The 19372-nt window shown below is 40.7% G+C and overlaps 1 protein-coding gene across 1 annotated transcript; it reads left to right on the top strand.

Annotated features, from left to right (window-relative positions):
- Positions 1–204: 204 nt before the first annotated feature.
- LOC117414070 (ubiquitin carboxyl-terminal hydrolase 4-like) lies at positions 205–18317 on the top strand. The gene is made up of 22 exons (XM_034023734.3): positions 205–441; positions 2196–2323; positions 2792–2922; positions 3798–3924; positions 4502–4647; positions 5154–5215; positions 5305–5478; positions 5687–5804; positions 5971–6144; positions 6443–6601; positions 7206–7430; positions 8143–8226; positions 8913–9007; positions 10302–10484; positions 10775–11061; positions 11151–11414; positions 11764–11834; positions 12078–12193; positions 12296–12445; positions 13259–13362; positions 14382–14470; positions 14838–18317. Exons 1-22 carry the CDS (start codon positions 293–295, stop codon positions 14958–14960), a joined length of 3159 nt encoding a protein of 1052 aa, XP_033879625.2. The 5' UTR covers positions 205–292; the 3' UTR covers positions 14961–18317.
- The last annotated feature ends 1055 nt before the right edge of the window (positions 18318–19372 follow it).

The following is a 19372-nucleotide window of genomic DNA, read 5'->3' as shown; positions in this document are numbered from 1 at the left end:
ATCTGTAAATAACACTCACGGTCATATTAAACAAAGTTAGTGTTCAATTGAGCTTTGCCAATTGCCAAATGATTGTTCACACTGATAAAGAACCATTAATAACAGTGTTCTAGTTTCTAGTTTCTCTCCTTGGAAATATATCAGCGTTGGGCATAATGACCCAGCTCGCCTCCTCAGCTCAATTGCGTAGTGCAAGTCGTGCGCGCGCCCCGTGTCTGTGTACGTGCTGGCTCCCGATGCTCGTATTTCCCGTTGACCCGCGTTCCCGCGGCCCCGATTCATACACTGCGCGATGGCGGAGGGAGGCGGATCCGAACCGGGTAGCGGGGTCGAGCCCGACTCCGAACCGGTACCTGTACAGGCACCTATACCTGCTTCCGACATCCAAAAACAAATCGTGGGAACCTTGCTTAAAACTCTGCTCCGCAAGGGCGACAAATGGTAAGCGGTCCCCGGTATTGAGACCTCGGCAGAAATCTTGTCGGGAAGCCGGGGCTTACAGGCCTGGTTCAGGGGAGTAGTACTGATGAAACCCGGCAATGGGGAAGCAAGAGATACCGGGGATCAAATATATTGTTCCCTTGAATGAGTGAATGGGAGGCTGTGCGGATTTATACTTATGTGTCCCGATTACTAGAACGAGGATATTGCGTTGAGTATAATGTACACACCGCAATTGAGGGGAACAAGACAATTGCCTGAGCATGGGTTCCAGCCATGTGTAAAAGAAGGCCGAAGATAGTAAGAGAGTGTTGCTAGGAAGGTGTGGGACTTGGCAGGCCGTATTTCGGAGCAGAGAGAAATTATGGTAAACCAGGCAAGGTCCCGGGGAGGTCCAGGCCCCAAGCCGGAGAGGCTGCTAGATTTAGTGCTTTGTCATGGAGGCTGGATATTGCCCAGAGATTCTTTTTGCATTGCCCACAAAGACCATGGAAAGAACCCAGTGTCGCCTTTTGGATAAATCCGGTTTAATTGGACTTGGCGTAATGGAACAAGGTGATCACTTCCTGCAAAGAAATCCCTGTGTTGACAATCGGGAAGACACTGACTGGTGGCGTTGCGGAGATTGAGGTTACGGGGCTCAATGCTGTCAAGAGTGTTTGTTAGTTTACATTTAAAAGCTGTGCTTCATAAACAAGACACACGTTTTACTTGTCAGGCACAGTGGTTCAGGAATTGAAACTCAAGAGGTCTAAAAAATAGTGTGGATTGGACTGTTCTTTAAATCAAACAGGATTAGCACATCCTTGCTGTTGCTATATTGGATAGCCTGAAATTGGATTTTGTCATTTGTAGTAAATGTGAGTCTAGTTTCATTTTGCTTAACTTTGTTTTGGTTTCGATTTGCATTACTGGTGTCACAATTTCTATAATGTAATTTTTTGTGGAGACGTGACATTCAGAGCCTGCCCTGGGGTGTAATAGATCTATAGACGTCTTAAAAACTACTTCATAAAATGAGGGAAGACAGGCTACCACTTTTTCCCCAAACTGAGCCAGATTTTAAATTGGTCCAGAGTAGTGGACAGTGGTGTGAAACAATGATCTTTTATAGGCTATTACAATACAACACACAGGCGCAAAAATATTATACCGGTATATATTAAAGTATTACTTCTAACCTTATAGAATAGAACAGCCCCCATACACTCGGGTAGGCTGGAAGTTCTGCCTTTTTTGTGAACCTGAATGTATATTAAAATGCTTCAGAATGGTAATTAGTGGGCTGAAGTGCTGTACCCGAAATTGTGAACATTTAGTTCAAATGTGTTGGAAATAATTCTCATGTTTTTTGCAGCCAAGGGTGACTTGACTCCTTTATTGGCAATAAAAATAGGTTGGAGGGTAAGAGGTCTGTGATGGAGAAGGTTTAGCAGTGGTATTACATCTGGTGCTGTTTTAAATTATAACCATTACCTGTTGTATAATTGCCTTGCATGAACAAACCAGCTGTAAACCAGAAACCTCCTGGGAATGAGTGAATGAATTGCAAATGAATGTAAAGTTGACACTTTCCAACAAAAAGAATAGTAAGTAGAACATCTGATAATGGAACGTGGTCGAAGGTCACAATAACTTCAAGGAATTAATGTGGCTCACAACCGATAGGCAGGGAACGTTTCATGATGGCAGCATGGCTTGAAAAGTAGGTTATAGAAGCCTCTTCTCAATTACATTTTGTTTGGTTTTTACAGGTTTCTGATTGATAGTCGCTGGTTTAAGCAATGGAAGAAGTATGTGGGCTTTGACAGCTGGGACATGTACAATGTGGGGGAGCAAACGTTGTATCCTGGGCCCATTGATAATTCAGGGCTATTCTCAGGTAAAATACAAAAGCTTTGCAGGACATTCTTCCTTAATAAACTCATTACTGACCAAGCTTCCTAGATCATATTGTTATATTTAGATTGAGGTTCTGTAGTAAGCCAAGCAGATACTGCTTTCACTAGGGGTTTCTTTAGGTTGATTAAAAACAGCCTGGGTCTTATGTTCATGAACTTAACATTATAAAATGTATTCTGGTATACCTATATACTAATGAAAACATGTGATTCCAGAGTTTACTAAATAAATTAGTGGGTTTTACTACAGAACATCAATGTATTAATATCTACCAAGTGCAGCTTTATGTAACACTGTTATTTGGGATACTACTGCAGTAGTAACTCCTGTTTGATCCTAGGTCTGTCCTTGCCTTTTTCATGTTCCAATGCCCGTTTATCTATAAACACATTGAGTGGTAATGGTGAGTGTGTGCTTGGCTTTAACTTGCTTTTACCCTCCTTGGCAGACCCCGAGAAGCAGACTCTGAAAGAACACCTAATAGACGAGCTAGACTATGTTCTGGTGCCTACTGAGGCCTGGCACAAGCTCATGAGCTGGTATGGCTGTGTGGAAGGACAGCGACCCATTGTCAGAAAGGTGAGTTAGGCATTTCAAGTTCCTCATGGTTTAGTGACACTTTTTTAATACCTCTGTGCTCAGATTTCCATGTAGATTTTACACCCTTAGGAAATTGCACTCCTGCACATATCAACCTTTAATATTGGTACTACTTTCTGTTACTACTATCATTCTTGAGTCCACAATTAAAACTATTATTTACAGCTCAAACTGTTTATTAGTTACAATACTGTTTGTGTTTGGGAGGTGGAAATGCAGTGTTCACATGCTCAAACTTGCTTCAGAACCATTTTCACACAGGAGTGACTCAACAGGGCTGTCCTGATCTCCCCTCCCTGAATGCAGCTGCTGTCACTCCCTGCTGATAGTGTGGGAGGGGTGAGCATGGAGGAATGTTGCTGGGGTGTCAGATAATCACCCCCACAGCCAGTGATATAGCGCTGGCTCTGGCAAGATCATGTTGACGTCCATAACCTTCATATTCCCTGGGTAGCCCTGGGTAAGGGTGCCTGCTAAGAAATAAATAATAATAATATTCCCAGCTTTACACATTAGTATTACTCTATTATGATTGACAATTGTGGGTTAAATGTTGTCAGCACTGGAAGTGTTTGTTTAGCAATGGGGGCACACATAAATTGGAGGAGAATTCAACTGTGATTAAACAACATTCAATGAAAAGGACATGATTTTTCATTAATATAAAAGGTTTAGCATTCTCAATCAAATCTGGTTTATGTTTTTCCAAAATGCTCTTGTATATAATAAAACTTACATGCTATTTTTTGAACCTGACAAAAGGTGGCCACTATACCTATGTACTTGTGTTCAGAAATCTTCACAGAGTTAGAAAGCCTCCTCCTCCCTGACTGCTCGGTGTGTGTCGTTCACAGGTAGTAGAGCACGGGATGTTTGTAAAACACTGTAAAGTGGAAGTCTATCTCCTGGAGCTCAATCTCTGTGAGAACGACAACATGGATGACTTGGTGAAACGGCATTTCAGCAAGGCAGATACCATAGGTAAGGAAACAAGTGGAATGTGGGGGGCGCTCCTATCCATTCCCTGGAGAAGGGTTGGGTAATTCTGTGGGTTTCCCTTAGGACAGCGTCTAGTGAGATAAGACAATGATACAAATTAGGCTTCCCGCTAGAGATGTTGGGAACTTCTGTGCTGAATAATGAATTTACACATGTGTATGTAAAGCATTATTGGTTGTTGGTTACTGTAAAGTTTGTTTCTAGTTACCAATAGCACACTCTTCAGTCTCTATGCCTTGATTGTAATTTGATTAGGTCTTTCTCAGAAATGTAGTTTTCTACCTTTTATATTCGTTAAAAAGTTATGAAAAGTTTTGTGCACCATTGTAAGAGTGCTGCCCTCTACCCATTGGCTGGGTGCCAAGTATTTGCATATTACATATTTGAATATTATGTTATCAAAATAAACATGGTTTACTGCAATCCTACCAATTTTTGAAATAGAAGGTGAAAGAATGAAAGAGAGTTGTTGAAAGGTTCTAAAATGTTTGTTCCTGATTGCTTGGGATCAGTCAGATGTGTTGTACGCTAATGCAGATTTGTCTTTCCTTCACTGCAGACACAATTGAAAAGGATATGAGGGCATTGTTCAATATCTCTGCTGACAAAGAGATCCGGCTGTGGAACAAGTATATGAGCAACACTTACGAACAGCTGAACAAGCCGGACAGCACTGTGCAGGACGCTGGGCTCTTTCAGGGACAGGTAGAACCCCTCGCATGGCATCTCTGAAAGACAGATTTTTAAATCGGCTAAATAAAAAGACTGCTGGATCTGTCATTTAGTTTTGGTCTTCTTAACAACTACTAACAAACAGCAGCAAGGACCTTTTTAGTAGTTTTGCATATCCCTTGCTGTCCCAACTAGCTATCTCTGCTGTGGGAGTGCTTTAGCAATAGGGTAGGTGGCTCCAGTCATTATGATTTGCATATTGCACAGATATCACTCAAGCTGCAGACGTTCAAAAAAGTGAGCAAGCATTTTAACCGTTGGCCTGCCTTATTAAGATTTTAAACTGCATTTTTTCATTGGAATTTGGCCAGTTACTAGTGAACTTGTAGTTGCCCTGCTTGATTTGTGTTTTGTATGGCCAAATATGTAAATGTTAAGGTGTTTTGTGTTGTGTGTAATGGGGTTCAATCACAGTTGTGCAGTGGAATCCAGGCACCCTGTATTGAAAGAACTTGTGTTGTTTTTTTTCTTCCACACAGGTGCTCGTGATAGAAAAAAAGAATGAAGATGGCACATGGCCTAGGCAAACAAGCTACACAAAGTGAGTTTAGAGTAGTTCTTACTGCAAGCTTTTTTTTTTTTTTTTTTTAAATGCACATGACTGACAGCCAGCTTTCCCTGTGCTCTTAGATCCAGCACGGCCACCTCCAGGAATTTAACTACCTCCTCGAAGCTTCCATCCAACTCCACTGCCACCAACTCCACTGCCACCAACTCCACTGCCACCATCTCCTCTACCATAACAAATGGAGACAGTAATAACTCCAGCTACACGCTGAACAACAGCACCAGCTCCAATAACAGGTGGGTCCTGCACAGCACTTTATACAGTCTTTCTGAAATCTTGGCAATGTCTACACCTTGCGTGCCCCGCTCTCAGTATATACAGTGGCAACAGATATTGACCAAAAATGGTCAAACTTTAAAATGTCTGTTCATGATTAACTGATGGTAGGGTTTAAAATGTAGAATTCTGACTCTTGACCTAAGTGCCTTTTATATCTCTTGACAGGGTGGGTGGGTACAGTTCCTACGGCTCATCATACAGCTACCGAGAACCCCAGACACAGCCTGGCCTCTGTGGGCTCAGCAACCTGGGCAACACCTGCTTCATGAACTCTGCTTTGCAGGTATGGAGCCAATATTGTACACACTTAAATAGCAGCCATTTATGTTGGTGATTTTAATGGACATAGCAAAATTATCTATAGGTCCACATGCCTGTTCTAATATTTCTAATTCTATTCTTTGCATGCATTATGTTCTAGTGATCATTGTTGTTTGTTTTTCCCAAAGTGCCTGAGTAATGCAGCCCCCCTGACAGAGTATTTTCTCCAGGATGAGTACGAGGCAGAGATAAATCGGGATAACCCCCTGGGAATGCGAGGCGAGATCGCTGAAGCCTATGCAGACCTGGTCAAGCAGATGTGGTCTGGGCGCTGCAGCTATGTAGCACCTAGGACTTTCAAGGTACCAGCTGGTTGGGAATGTGTACTATACTAAAGAAATGTCATCACTACCCTACTTTCCCGACATAATGGAGAAACTGTATGGCTCCATGTTCACTGGGACAGTTAAGGTTTTCTTGCTTTTCAATGCATTCAGGTCTCTTCTTCAGATTCAGGACTACCAGAATACAAAAATGCTTGGATTTTCAAGTAACACTATAATTTTGATTGCATTTTGCAGCCCACAAAATATTTATCTGGAGAACCATCGTTACAATAATTAAAGGGAGTAAACAATAAGCATTATTTCTCTCCAACAGACCCAGGTGGGCCGCTTTGCCCCCCAGTTTTCAGGATACCAGCAGCAGGATTCCCAGGAGCTGCTGGCCTTTCTGCTGGACGGGCTTCATGAGGACCTCAACCGTGTCAAAAAGAAGCCCTACTTGGCACTGAAGGATGCTGAGGGAAGGCCAGATGAGGTACTAGATTGCCTGTAATACCAGCTAATGCAGTGATTGATTGCTTAATTTTGCTCTCTATTGGTCCCTTATAATAATAATAATAATAATTTATTTCTTAGCAGACGCCCTTATCCAGGGCGACTTACAAGATTTCACATTATTTTTACATACAATTACCCATTTATACAGTTGGGTTTTTACTGGAGCAATCTAGGTAAAGTACCTTGCTCAAGGGTACAGCAGCAGTGTCCCCACTGGGGATTGAATCCATGACCCTCTGCTCAAGAGTCCAGAGACCTAACCACTACTCCACACTGCTGCCCCAAAATGTGCATCTCGCAGCATCCACTTTTAAGGCTTTATATGGTGCTTTTATTTCAATTTTGTGGTGCCAAATGTATAAGTTTCCGGCTAGGCTTTGTGTTTTGAAGGCATTTTGGATCTGTTTTTTTATGTTCTTTAATTGTTAAATATATTGCAACAAATGAGATGACATTAAACTGTGACCATGTCAAATTAAAAATAAAAGGGGTTATCTCTAATACTGCCAATGTTCTTGTGTAATTGTTTCAGAAAAGTAAAAAAAAAACCTGAAATGTCTGTCTCTTCTGCCTGCTGATAGATAGTGGCGAAGGAAGCCTGGACAAATCACCGGCTTCGTAATGACTCCATCATTGTGGACACCGTTCACGGACTCTTCAAGTCCACTCTAGTGTGTCCTGAGTGTGCCATGGTCTCAGTCACCTTTGACCCTTTCTGCTACCTCACGCTGCCACTGCCCATGAAGAAGGACCGCACCATGGAGGTGTTCTTGGTGCGCGCAGACCCCCAGTCCAGGCCCATGCAGGTGAGCCCAGATCACTGCAGGGATAGCCAATACTGCCTTTTGTGCCACAATAAGACACCTTTTTTTTAGTTTTAGCATTAAAGGAAGCCTGAAAGTTAAATTCATGACAGAGCAATATGGGCAAGTATGAACATGATTATTGCCTCACCCATATATCATGTGTTCCACAGAATTATTTAAAAACTTGGCATCGTTTGTTATTACATGCCTGAAAATGTTTAACATTTTAAAGTACTAATTTGACTGACATTCCCTTTTAATCAATGTTTTTAAATGATGGGTACAAATGGGTAATATAACAGCGAGTGCGGTATTGTGTGTGTGGCTGTATTGAGGCTCAAGTTCAAAAATGATTTGAAAAACATGAACTGTCGCTTATTTTATGGACTCATTTTTTTTCTCATCCTTCTATCATCCCTGATAAAACATTTACATTCATGTACTGTCTAATTACCTCTTCAAAGAGGCGCTTAATATTTCCGCAAATTGTTGCATATAATTGGTTAGGCTAATATCTTCTGCTTACTGAATTTAAAAAATGTGTAAGACCTAATTCAAGAAGAGCACTATGGAAAACTTTGTATGGACTGTGAAGACAAAGATGTACCAGAGAAGGCTCTAGGAGTTAAGCAGCTTTACAGTAGAACAGGGCTAATGCTGTCCCATGCCAGGTAGGGCCCCATTCTAACTGCTCTTCTTTTTTTTGTTCCAGTACAGGGTAGTGGTCCCCAAGCTGGGCACTGTGGCTGATCTATGCACCACGCTGTCGAAACTGTCTGGCGTCCTAGCTGACAACGTAAGCAAACAATGCTCATGTTTCACGTACTGAATCGGATCGTCAGACTTGAAAAAAATCTGTGCCAATTAAACTGCACCCAATGTATTAAATAAATTAGCCTAATTGTTAGTGGGAAGGAATGCGAGTTTGGTTCCTTAGGGATATTACTCAGGCACAGATTGTAGGAGAAAGTTCAAGGCTACTAAATAATCATGTGACTTTTTTATGACTGGAACTCCACCTACAAGGTCTTAATAATTACCATGCTATGTACAGGCCTCACATCTTCCTAACATATTGCTGCATAAGAGTCTGTAGCGTCTAGTGAGTTTAGCGGTTTGATTTGCAAGACCATGTATTTGCTGAAAGACCCGCTTCCCGCTGTGCCTCTTCAGTAATATTTTGATCTTTGTTACACCCAGATACCCACTGGGCATATGCAAAAGATAGAAACTTGGCCAGATAGCGGACATGATGAACCACTAAAGTAGCATCACTAACTACTAGCCAACTTCTATGAACAAAAAAGCCTAGCCATTGGAGTGAGCAACTGACAGGCGTTATAGACAATGGTTGTGTTGCCCGCTCTTGTGTGTTATTAGGTAACTGCATGATCTTGCTTTGAGGAAGAGGTCTTTCTTTAATACAAAGGCAGAGAAGAACACACGATACTGACGCTATGAAACTGGTGCTGATCTTTTCAGATGGTGGTAGCAGATGTGTACAATCACCGGTTCCATAAAATCTACCGCCGTGATGAGGGACTGAATCACATCATGGACAGAGACGATATCTTTTTGTGAGTGTCTTTTCTAACTTTATATTCCAAATGTTGCGTTAAAATAGTATGGTATCTACTAGGGATGTCGCGGTATGACATTTTGACAGTATGATAACCGTCAAAAAATATACCTCCGGTTATCATCATACCACGGTATAATGTCATTTTTAAAATGGCTATTTAAAGAAATACACAGTAGTCAACTCATTTTTATTAATTAAAAAAATAAGTTGTATTACTTTTGACATTAAGCTGTCCGTTTTAAAACAGCTATGTTAAGCTGTTTAAGTGTTCTTACTGTAGTTACATTTTTCCGTACAAAATTTATATAGTTTCCAAATATTTTCCATCACTTTGAATTTGAACTGTATTGTGTGCAGAATTGCAGTTGAGAAACGAAATACAGCTGTAAATAATGTTAAATAGTTATATTATGTACTGGGTATGCAAATTTTCAGATCGCCTCTGACTTTACAATTCATAATCCATAGTGAACTGTTAATCCGTGCTGTAGTGGTGAGACTTTTAATAATACATTTGATTAACTCATCAGCTTTATATTAAATGGCAAAAGAAAAAGAAATGTGGAACTGTCACTGTTTTAAATCTGTTTTGACCAAGTTAGTCAGCTGCAGTTATTTATTTGGCCACAACGTGTTCCTGCAATACAAGCTTACTGTGTAGAGTTTGCAAGCAGCATCTATTACTTCTACACAAAACAAAGCGTATTTTAATTCTAGAAAGTGATTGAGTATACTAAGAATTTACATACCTGAGCTTCTCTATACAGGGATGGGTGATACGGGTGAAGAGGTTGGATGTATTCCCACCTCTAGCTGTTACCCAAATCCTGCATGCTCTGCATGCTGGTTTTCCATCCTCAGTAAGAAAGCCCTTCATGTTTTTTCATACACAAAATATCCCCAGATGGATGATTATATCAGTTTCAGGTGGAAAGAGGTCACTTTCATTAGCTGTATGACTTTGTTTACTATCTGACATTTGTTTTGCTTGTTTAGTTTCAACACAGCTGTTTCCTGTGATGAACACCACACAATTTAAACGACAGTGCAGCTTATTTTTTAGTTCAAAACTGAGAAGCAGCAGTGAGGAGCCAGTAGAGACAGAAACCCCTTTTGCATACCATGGTAAACCGTGAACTCGGTAATCGTGGTATAGAGAAATGGTTGCGATTTGAAAAACGTGGTAATCTATACCACGGTATACCGTGACATCCCTAGTATGTACTGACACTTCTTGTTGGAATTGGAATCTCTCTGACCTCCTTTTAATCTCTCTCTCTTCACGACAGGTATGAGGTGGAGGAGTTGGAAGGGGAGCAAGTCAGCCTGCCTATATACTTTAGGGAGAGGCGTATGAAGCACACAGGCTCCTCCACAGGCACTGTCCTGTTTGGGCAACCCCTTCTCATCTCGTTCCCCAAGCAGAACCTCACTGTGGACTTGTTGTACGAAAGGGTGCTGGAGAGAATTGGGTAAGGTGGGATTTATAGCATTTGGAAAGGGTGTTTGATTCGGTTTTGCTAACAGTTCTCAAGTAGACCTCAGCTACTAACTAAATTTCCTAATCTGAACCTATAATGCCTTTGCTTAATTTGCACTGTCTGGGTCCAAAAGCCTATCTAGCAATTGATGTTGATGTTTCAACAGTGCAGGTACAGTTTTAAAAATAAATACAGCATAGGGTAAAACATGCTAAGATAAACCTGTACCTCTGCAAGAACAAATATTTGTATTGCTATACATAAGTTGCTTTTTGTTTCAGCCGCTATGTGAAAAGCCCGCAGGTCACAGGTTGTGAGGGGAAAGCCACTGCAGCAGCTGGCAGTAGCAGTGCAAGTGGACGGAGCAGCACTAGCAGTAGCAGCAGCAGCCCCACTAGCCAGGCTGCAGAGTCAGCAGGGTGCCCCAGCCAGGCAGCAGAGCTGGGAGTGTGTGGTTGTGAACCAGCAGAGGCACCATCGTGCAGTGGGGGACCCACAGAGGCAGCCAGCAGCAGCAGACAACATTCCCAGGCAGGGACCAGCAATGGACCGAATGGGGTGTGTGAAGGTAAGGTCCAGAAGACTGCCGCCTTTAAATTTGTGTATGTGCCACTGCTGAAATGGGAGTCAAGCACCTCTCTGTTTGTTTTGTTGCAGGAGAAGATGAGGAGATGGAACACCAGGAGGTAGCCAGGCCAAACCAAGATATTTTCATAGAACCTGGTAACTGCCAATCAGAGGGCTCTGTCAGGGAAGAGGATTGCGAGGACCCAGAAAATGTGTCTGTCGCTGGCATCCAAAAAACTTCAGCCAAGTCAGCTAACTGTCCGGCAAAGCTGTTCACTTTCAGTATGGTGAACTCGTATGGCACAGCTGACATCAGCTCACTTACCAGCGATAACACAGTCCTCAAACTCAACGGTAAGAATCATTCTGGGTATAACTCTGGGGTAGTTGTGCTCTACTGCCAAACCTAGTTCAGCCATTATGTCAAACAACCTCTCTAGGCGAACACAAATCAGTCAGACTCACACACTTCTCTACTGTAAATGTTTAGTGGCTGTTCCATGAACCTCTTACCTGTGCTTGGGTGTTTGCATGTCCTGGATTTGAATGTGCTTGTATTTGGTGAACCGTTTTTTATTTCAAAATCTTTTACCATTATATTTCTAATATATTTTAAGCAACTCTTGAGGATTGGCCTGTGTTGTGAATTATAATCCTCACACTGTTTCATACTGTATTTAACAATCCTAACTATTATCTACAGCACAATCCACAGTTGCGATTGACTGGGATTCCGAATCTAAGAAGCTATACTATGACAACCAGGAGGCAGAGGTCAGTACTACAGCTAGTTGGAAGGGGCTGCATGTGTGTTTATGTGTCTGAGCAGTGTGGTGGTATCCTCTTGTTTGAATTCCATAGGGTGTGCGTGCAGCAGCATAGAGGTGTTTTATATATAAAATCACACACATTAACATATATTTGGAATATTAATAACCAGAATGTCCATATGTGTGTTGTTTTGAATTGCATGTAATGCTGTATTCGCTTTTTTCTGTGTTTTCTTTCTTTTTCCAGGCTTATGAGAAACATGAGAGCATGTTGCAGCACCAGAAGAAGAAGGCGACAGTGGCCCTGAGAGACTGTATCGAGCTCTTTACCACCATGGAGACGCTTGGAGAACATGACCCCTGGTGAGCTCTTTGGGGGGGGGGGGGGGTCACAGTTGAATTTTCTTAATGGGCATATGTTATTTGATCAACCTCTACAACCTTTACACTTGGTGTAATCCACAGGTATTGCCCCACCTGCAAGAAGCACCAACAGGCCACAAAAAAATTTGATTTGTGGTCCCTTCCACACATTCTGGTCGTCCATCTGAAACGTTTCTCATATAACCGCTGCTGGAGAGACAAGCTGGATACTGTGGTAGACTTCCCAGTCAGGTAAGGGGTAGGAAAATTGACACCAGCCCAGTTTTCCTCCCTGTCCCTCTCCCCTTCCTGCTAGGCCAACACCACTCTCCCTACTCCAAAATCCTCAACTCCAAATACAAGCAAAACTGTGATTGTGCGACAGATGGCACTGTATCATTATATTTTCGGCTATTTCAGTTATCCTACTTCATCCATCATGTTGGTGAGTTATACTGTTCAGGCAATGAGCCCTTTATTGAAGTGGCTGAAAGAAACAGCCTTTATTATTATTATTTATTTCTTAGCACACACCCTTACCCAGGGCAACTTACAGTCGTAAACAAAAAATATATTTCAAGAATCACAGTACAAGTATTAATACAACTAAGAGCAAGATAAAACTGATTAAGAGCAAGATTAACTGCGAGAATCCACCTGCGTACAAAGCTATTTTTTTAATACCGATTTATTACTGGGTCCCATGAGGTATCTCCTATTTGCAGTGGCTGGATGTCATGAGAGTAGCAATGAGCAATGCCAGTGATTTTTCCCATCAGACAGGCAATGGCACCAGACAAAGGGGTGTCATTTGCTATGTGTTTACTACAATCTCTTGATAGCAAGCACTTACTGTTGCTAAGAGTCAACAGTTCAAAAACAAACATGTCATAAATATTTAAGTGACCTAGACAAAATTAGCATTGCATAATCCTTTTGCAGTCGACAGCTTTCACAATCGGTAAGGTTGACAAACTTATCTGGCAGCTATAGTTGCAAAATGTATAAAATTAAACCAACAAGAAAATCAATCATCTGATGAAAACCTTTCTCTCTCATTCTCAGGGACTTGAACATGTCTGAGTTTGTCTGTGACCCAAAGGCAGGGCCCTACATATATGACCTCATCGCTGTTTCCAACCACTATGGAGGGATGGGTGGTGGGCATTGTAAGTAGCACTGGTTGGTATATAACGGCACTGAAAAATTAATAGCATACCATTTCTGTTGTCTACAGCATTCATTGTTGCACCACTTAAAATAATTGATATTTGTATCTTGTTACATCATTGGTTTTGATGACCAGGTAGAACCTGTGTGGGAATAGGCCAACATTATTTGAAATGGGGTGTGGGGGTTTTAATATGTTTTGGAAAATTGAGACCAGAGCAGCAACAGCTTCCTCACAGCTGTTCTTTCTGGTTTCTAGTTCACTGGTCTGTGTCTGAACCAAACAATGTATTTAAAATGATTATAACAACATAAAAATACTTCCTGGTTTGTTCCTATATAAATTGTCATGTATAAAAGGATTTGGTCATCTTAAAAAAAGCCTGAAGTTGTGTGATTTGATTTAAGTCCCCTTATCTTCTGACTGTAACACCCTTAATCAACAGTGACTTATGTTTTAAAGCATTGTGCAATAGTAGATTGTCTGTCCTCTGTGCTAGTTACGATAAGACAGTGCCACAGAAACAATTTACTGCGCTAGTTATACCTCCCACAGATGTTTACTCAACTGTACATGATGATTCATACTGCTGGTTTTATTATTTCCTTACTGCTGCTATTTTAATTTAAACAATAAGCCATGTATTTTGTTTGAGGCATTTCTTAGAATTAGAAAGCCTAGCGGGATGCAGGAGGTCCCAGATAGGATTTGGGAATTCCCATACCAACACTTTAAAATGTAAAATGCTTTTAAAATCCATGAATACGTTTAGTAAAATGATTAGAACAAAAGAGTTTAGAATAAAGTTCACGCCCATCTGCAAAACGCAACAAATGTTGTCCAATAAATCTATGCAGAAGCTGTTTGGTGGGTAGATGTATTTGTGTTTAATATGTAAAGCTGCCTCTTCCACTGGAAGTGCAGTGAACAGAGTTCCTCTTTTCAGTTCCATTGTATTGCATGATCATGGAACCTGCTGGTAAATTGTTTTATAATCATTCTCTTAATTCTTTACAGACACCGCCTATGCCAAGAACAAGGCTGATGAGAAATGGTATTACTTTGATGACAGTAGTGTCTCCTCTGCCTCAGAGGATCAGATTGTGGTGAGTGTTTCAGCTTCTGGGTGTGACACAATCTCAGCAATCTCCTTTACCTTTCTGTCATTCAGTGTGGTGTGTTTTGTTTTTTTTAACCTTGTCACCTTCTTTGCTAAAATTGTGGACCCCCAAAAAAATAATGATGCAGCTATGACTCAGCATCTTGGAGGTATTGACATATTAAGTTTTGTTTTATGAAAAATGTGTGGTGGTGTGTGTGTGTGTGTGTGTTTTTTTTTTTCTTCACAGTAATCAGTCTCCATCTATCCATTCTCTTTCTGTACCTTGCCTAATATCTGTTCTGTTCCATCCTGTCCTCCTACCCTGCTCCTGAATGCTAGACTGTAACCCTCCCTTTATCTTTTCTCTGCAGACAAAGGCAGCATACGTGCTGTTTTACCAGCGTCGGGATAACGAGTCGGTCCAGAGCACGCCCTCCTCGGCCTCTGTGGGCAAAGCTCCAGAGGAGGGGGAAGACAGAATGGACACCAACTGAAGGGGCCAGGGACCCAGGGACGTGAACTGCTGCAAAGACAAACACCCTCGCGCGCACACACATGCATACTCGCATACATACATACATACATACAGACTCTGTACTGAGTCAACACACATGTAATACAGGTTACCCAGATGTATAAATGACCTGCATCTTTACCCATGTTTAACTATCTATAAATGTAGATATGCACATATTTTCATTTGTAAACAATTCTAAGATAAACTCATTTTTAAATTGTTGTCAAATTTACATATCACATTTCTAGAGCCACACTGCCAATCCATGTTAGTCTTGCTCTGGGGATGTGATTTTACATTTAAAAGAAAAAAAGAAAAAACATTAAACACACACACACACACACAGGGACAATTGCTTGAGAACCTGGCCGCTGCAGGAATGTGGAGGCAGATGCATCTTGTGAAGGATGTGACTTCAAAGCGCTTCCATTTGGTTTTGGGGCTGTCTTGAAATTAATCAGTCTGGGGTGGCTCTGATTTTGGCACCTCCAAGCACTTGAATGCAGTCCCTTGGGCTCTGTGAAATCTCTTCAAAACAAAACGTGCTGCTCGATCTATCTACCACAGAAGCACCAGCTGCCTTTTAATAAGAAGAACTTTAAGTACAGGAACAATGCTGTAATTATCAAATCACATTTTTTAGGATTTTCCTTTTTTGGGGGCGGGCGGGGGGGGGGGTCTTGGTATCTAACCAGCTTATCGGGTGTAAAAATAAAAATATGTAATAGGTGCCCAACTATAACTAATCCAAAGCAGTGATGTTAACAGACGGTGGACATTTGGCCCTAGGCTACGTGGTCAGTTACAGATATGCCTAGGTGGTTAACTACAACCATTTCTAGATGGCCAGTAACACTTCCAGTATTGAAAACCATCACATTTTGGTTTCTGAATAATTCTGTGGTTATCTACCAACTAGGAGTGGCAAGGATTTTAAACCAATGTTTTAGACTGCCCCTTTCCTGTTCTGCACTGCACTGGATGATCTCTTGTGGATATTGGGGGAGAAACTTAATTCTGTTTTTTTTTATTTATTTATTTTGTTTTTAAAGCCTGAGAACCATCCATTTTTGATGGATGTTGCTGTTGAAAATTAAAAAAAAAAATGTAGGAGGCAGCATTGTTGACAGCATTGCACTGAGTCAGAAGGGTATGTGCACATTATTACAACACTTGAAGATGACTGTGTTTGTCTACAAAAGCTGCACAGTACACAATAAAACACCTGTGCTTCTGTCTTTTACTGTAAAGGTAAATAGATATGCACTTATCTAAGTTAATTGTGTGTGTTAGCATGTAGGTAGAAATGTTTGGTGCACATCCTTTTGTGTTCAGAAACACGAGTTTCCAACTGCAGATATGTAATATCAGTGAACTGTCTGGCAGCAAGCTGCTCTGGGGCTTTTGAGGACACTTAAAATAAAATGTAAAAATGCATTCATTATGGGTCAGGGAGATCAAGGCTTCTTTGGGAACAGGCTGTTTCTGGACACTGATAGCTGCTGTCCTGCCAAGATATCTTTGGCTGTCTCTTAGTTTAGACGTGTTTATGTCCTGGAAAAGTCTCGGTTTGTCTGAATTCTCAACAGCTACCCTTGTGATGCTTTAACTCCCACTTCCTAACTAACGTTCATTGCTTCGAGAAACAAAGGTGTCAAAGCCTTTACTCTACTATGCAATACAATTAGGCCTACCAACTTCAGAGATGCAGTAACATAAGTTATCTTTTATTTTTGATTAAAAACAGTGTAGAACTCCAACTTGCTTAGACCTTACCGTGTAGGGTCTATACTAGAAGTTTAGATCTCACATCTGTAAGGGCAGTTGTATAATATGTATGATTGTCTTGTGGACCATGCTTATACAGAGTGGAACTCTGATGGATGGCCCTAGTTTAAGACTAGTATCTTGCAGTGTGTCTCTTAAGGTGAGAGACCCTGCTCCTAATAATATAAAGCAGTTGCATATAATCTGTAATTAAGGTTAGTTGCCCTGGTTCCCTATTCAAATACTGTTCTGTTTTATTTTTACCCCCCCCCCCCAAATCTTGATTAGCAACCACATGCCAGGATTGAATCCAAAGTATTATCCCAGTGTAATGGTGCCTTCTGTTACGATGACAGCATTTCGTTAATAGTGGTTATCAAAAGGTGGGTTTTGCTTAAAACCTTTCCATCCACAAAATAGAATCACTATTTATTTTTTTCCCACACCAAGAAACAGGTCATTGAGCTCCTTGGCTATGACACCCAACAGAATCCCAACAGTACTTTTCTGCAGTACTTTTGAAGACTGACCTGTTTCTGGTGTCTCATTGCATGAGAAACCTATTGAGAATCTTAAGGTTTAAGCTTTACGTAATTAAAATTATAAAAAAAAAAAAAAAATGAGTGTGGCACTGGTTTATTTGTAATGTTGTTTTGGGGCTATTGTTAAGGGGTGAGGGTTGTTTTGTATACTATAATTCACAGAAAACCAGGGGTCCAGTAGTTTTGGTTGTTCTCATTTGCTGTCTCTTTGTGCTTTTGTGGAATGTGTCCAATACATCTTGAAGGTGGTTGTTTCTGTTTTAAAGCCATTTCAAAATGGAGTAATAAAAAAAAAAGTCCTTGGATGTTTACACGATCAATAAGTAACACCATCCATAAACAATTGGGATTGTTTTCAACAGTGACTAAATGTTTGAGCTAATGTTTTCTTATTTAGGGGTGCCAGAATACTGCTGGGCTACCTTAGAAAAGAGAATCTGCCCCAATCCATTCTTTACAGTTTAAATATACAAGACAAGCCCCAGTTTTGATTATTGCTGTTTTTATAAGAAACGAATGTATTATTCAGCTCTTTAGACTTTTTCCTGTTAACAGCCCTGTTTAATATTGAATATATGAGCCCTCTCTCGCTCTGACACAAACTCTCCCTGTGATGGACTTTTAAAATCCGGTCTAATTATTGCAGTCCCAGATAAGGGGCTAAAAAAAGAATACCGTTATGGACTGGCAGAATTTTTTAATTGTAAATCCTGAATGCCTAATTTGCCAAATTGACCCCAAACCCTTGATTTACTGTTGTCAGGCTTGCACAGCAATGCGAACTACAATGTGAGGTGTCCTGGACCCCTGCAGATAATATATTGTACATATATAACAGAAAACTTAGAAACCTGTGTATAGATAAATGGGGTTATTGTACCATTTTCAAGGCAAGATGTTGCTGATGTGTATGTACTATAGAATTAAAAACCTAGGGTTTTTTTTTTTTTTGTTGCTGACTGGCACTTTATAATATAAGTAGCTGGTTTTATTAAAATAAAGCTGTATTAAAAAGGAAGAAAATGTTTTTTTTTCTGTCTCTCATTGCAAATGATGAAGGTGCGTGTTCTTTGTGGCGCTTCATTTATTAACTCCCAGTTTTTATCTAGATTCTAGAAAAAACTGGCTTTGTACGCCTGTAGAAAATAGACCACTTTGCCATTGAGACCTTTGCCTGCAGGGTACAGTAGTTGGCTCCATGAATTACAGCTTGAACAGCCTCCAGAGTTGCAGCAAGATAATCTGCAGAAATAATCACGACTGGTTTCAGAGATATGCACTAATCAAGACCACCTTGCAAAATATTTGAACAAAACCATCTAGTACACCTGGAATGGTGCCACAGCCCACGCGTGCTCAATTCTGTACTGGCAGAGGGTCCGGTACACTGGATAGCTCCTTAGGGACTGGCGACCTAAAAAGTGGTTTTATTGTTATTATTATACATACTAATATTAACAAATAAATACAAAAATCTCAGTTAATTACTGTGACTAATACTATATATTTTTTAATTCAGTACGCCGTATTACAAAATAGTTTTGATTATGAACAGTTGTAAAAGAAAACGGTAAACAAAAAAAGAATGTAGGCCTTGGTTCAAGGGCTCTCCACATCTGAGAAAGGAAACTGTTTTGCAACAGTAAGTATAACCCGATAAGAATCTGTACAGGTACAGCATAACAGGACACACGTCATTATTTACCTGACTTGCTTCAGAATGTTCTTGAATTATTTATTTGTAATTCCTCTGTTCAACATAATATAGTATTTCTCGTTCGCTACGTTGCTGCACGGCTCTAACTGGGTCAATGAACATCAGAATCACATTATTTAAATGTAGTTAACTCAGTTTAACTACATTGCCAACTGTCCGGTTTTAAGTGAATTTGTTCAGTGTCCGGTCAAAACCGCTGGTTCGAAATCCCAGTAATCATTTCTAGCAGGTGGTGTGTGGTGATGTCTGGTTTTGCAAAAAAATGGAAAGATGGCACCCCTATGTAGAATTGAATACTATACAAATTACCATATGTGTTATTTAACGTGAAAATAAACATCCGAGAATTGAGAGGCCAGCCAC

This window comes from Acipenser ruthenus, chromosome 25, assembly GCF_902713425.1.
Source record: "Acipenser ruthenus chromosome 25, fAciRut3.2 maternal haplotype, whole genome shotgun sequence".
Classification (NCBI taxonomy): domain Eukaryota; kingdom Metazoa; phylum Chordata; class Actinopteri; order Acipenseriformes; family Acipenseridae; genus Acipenser; species Acipenser ruthenus.
The sequence above is the reverse complement of the archived record's forward strand: the minus strand, read 5'-3'. Positions and strand labels throughout refer to the sequence as shown.

Coding starts and splice junctions, on each gene's coding strand:
- LOC117414070 (XM_034023734.3), top strand. CDS start 293: ATGGCGGAGGGAGGCGGATCCGAACCGGGTAGCGGGGTCGAGCCCGAC. Junction 5,805..5,970: donor TCATGAACTCTGCTTTGCAG/GTATGGAGCCAA, acceptor TTTTTCCCAAAG/TGCCTGAGTAATGCAGCCCC. Junction 9,008..10,301: donor GACAGAGACGATATCTTTTT/GTGAGTGTCTTT, acceptor TCTTCACGACAG/GTATGAGGTGGAGGAGTTGG.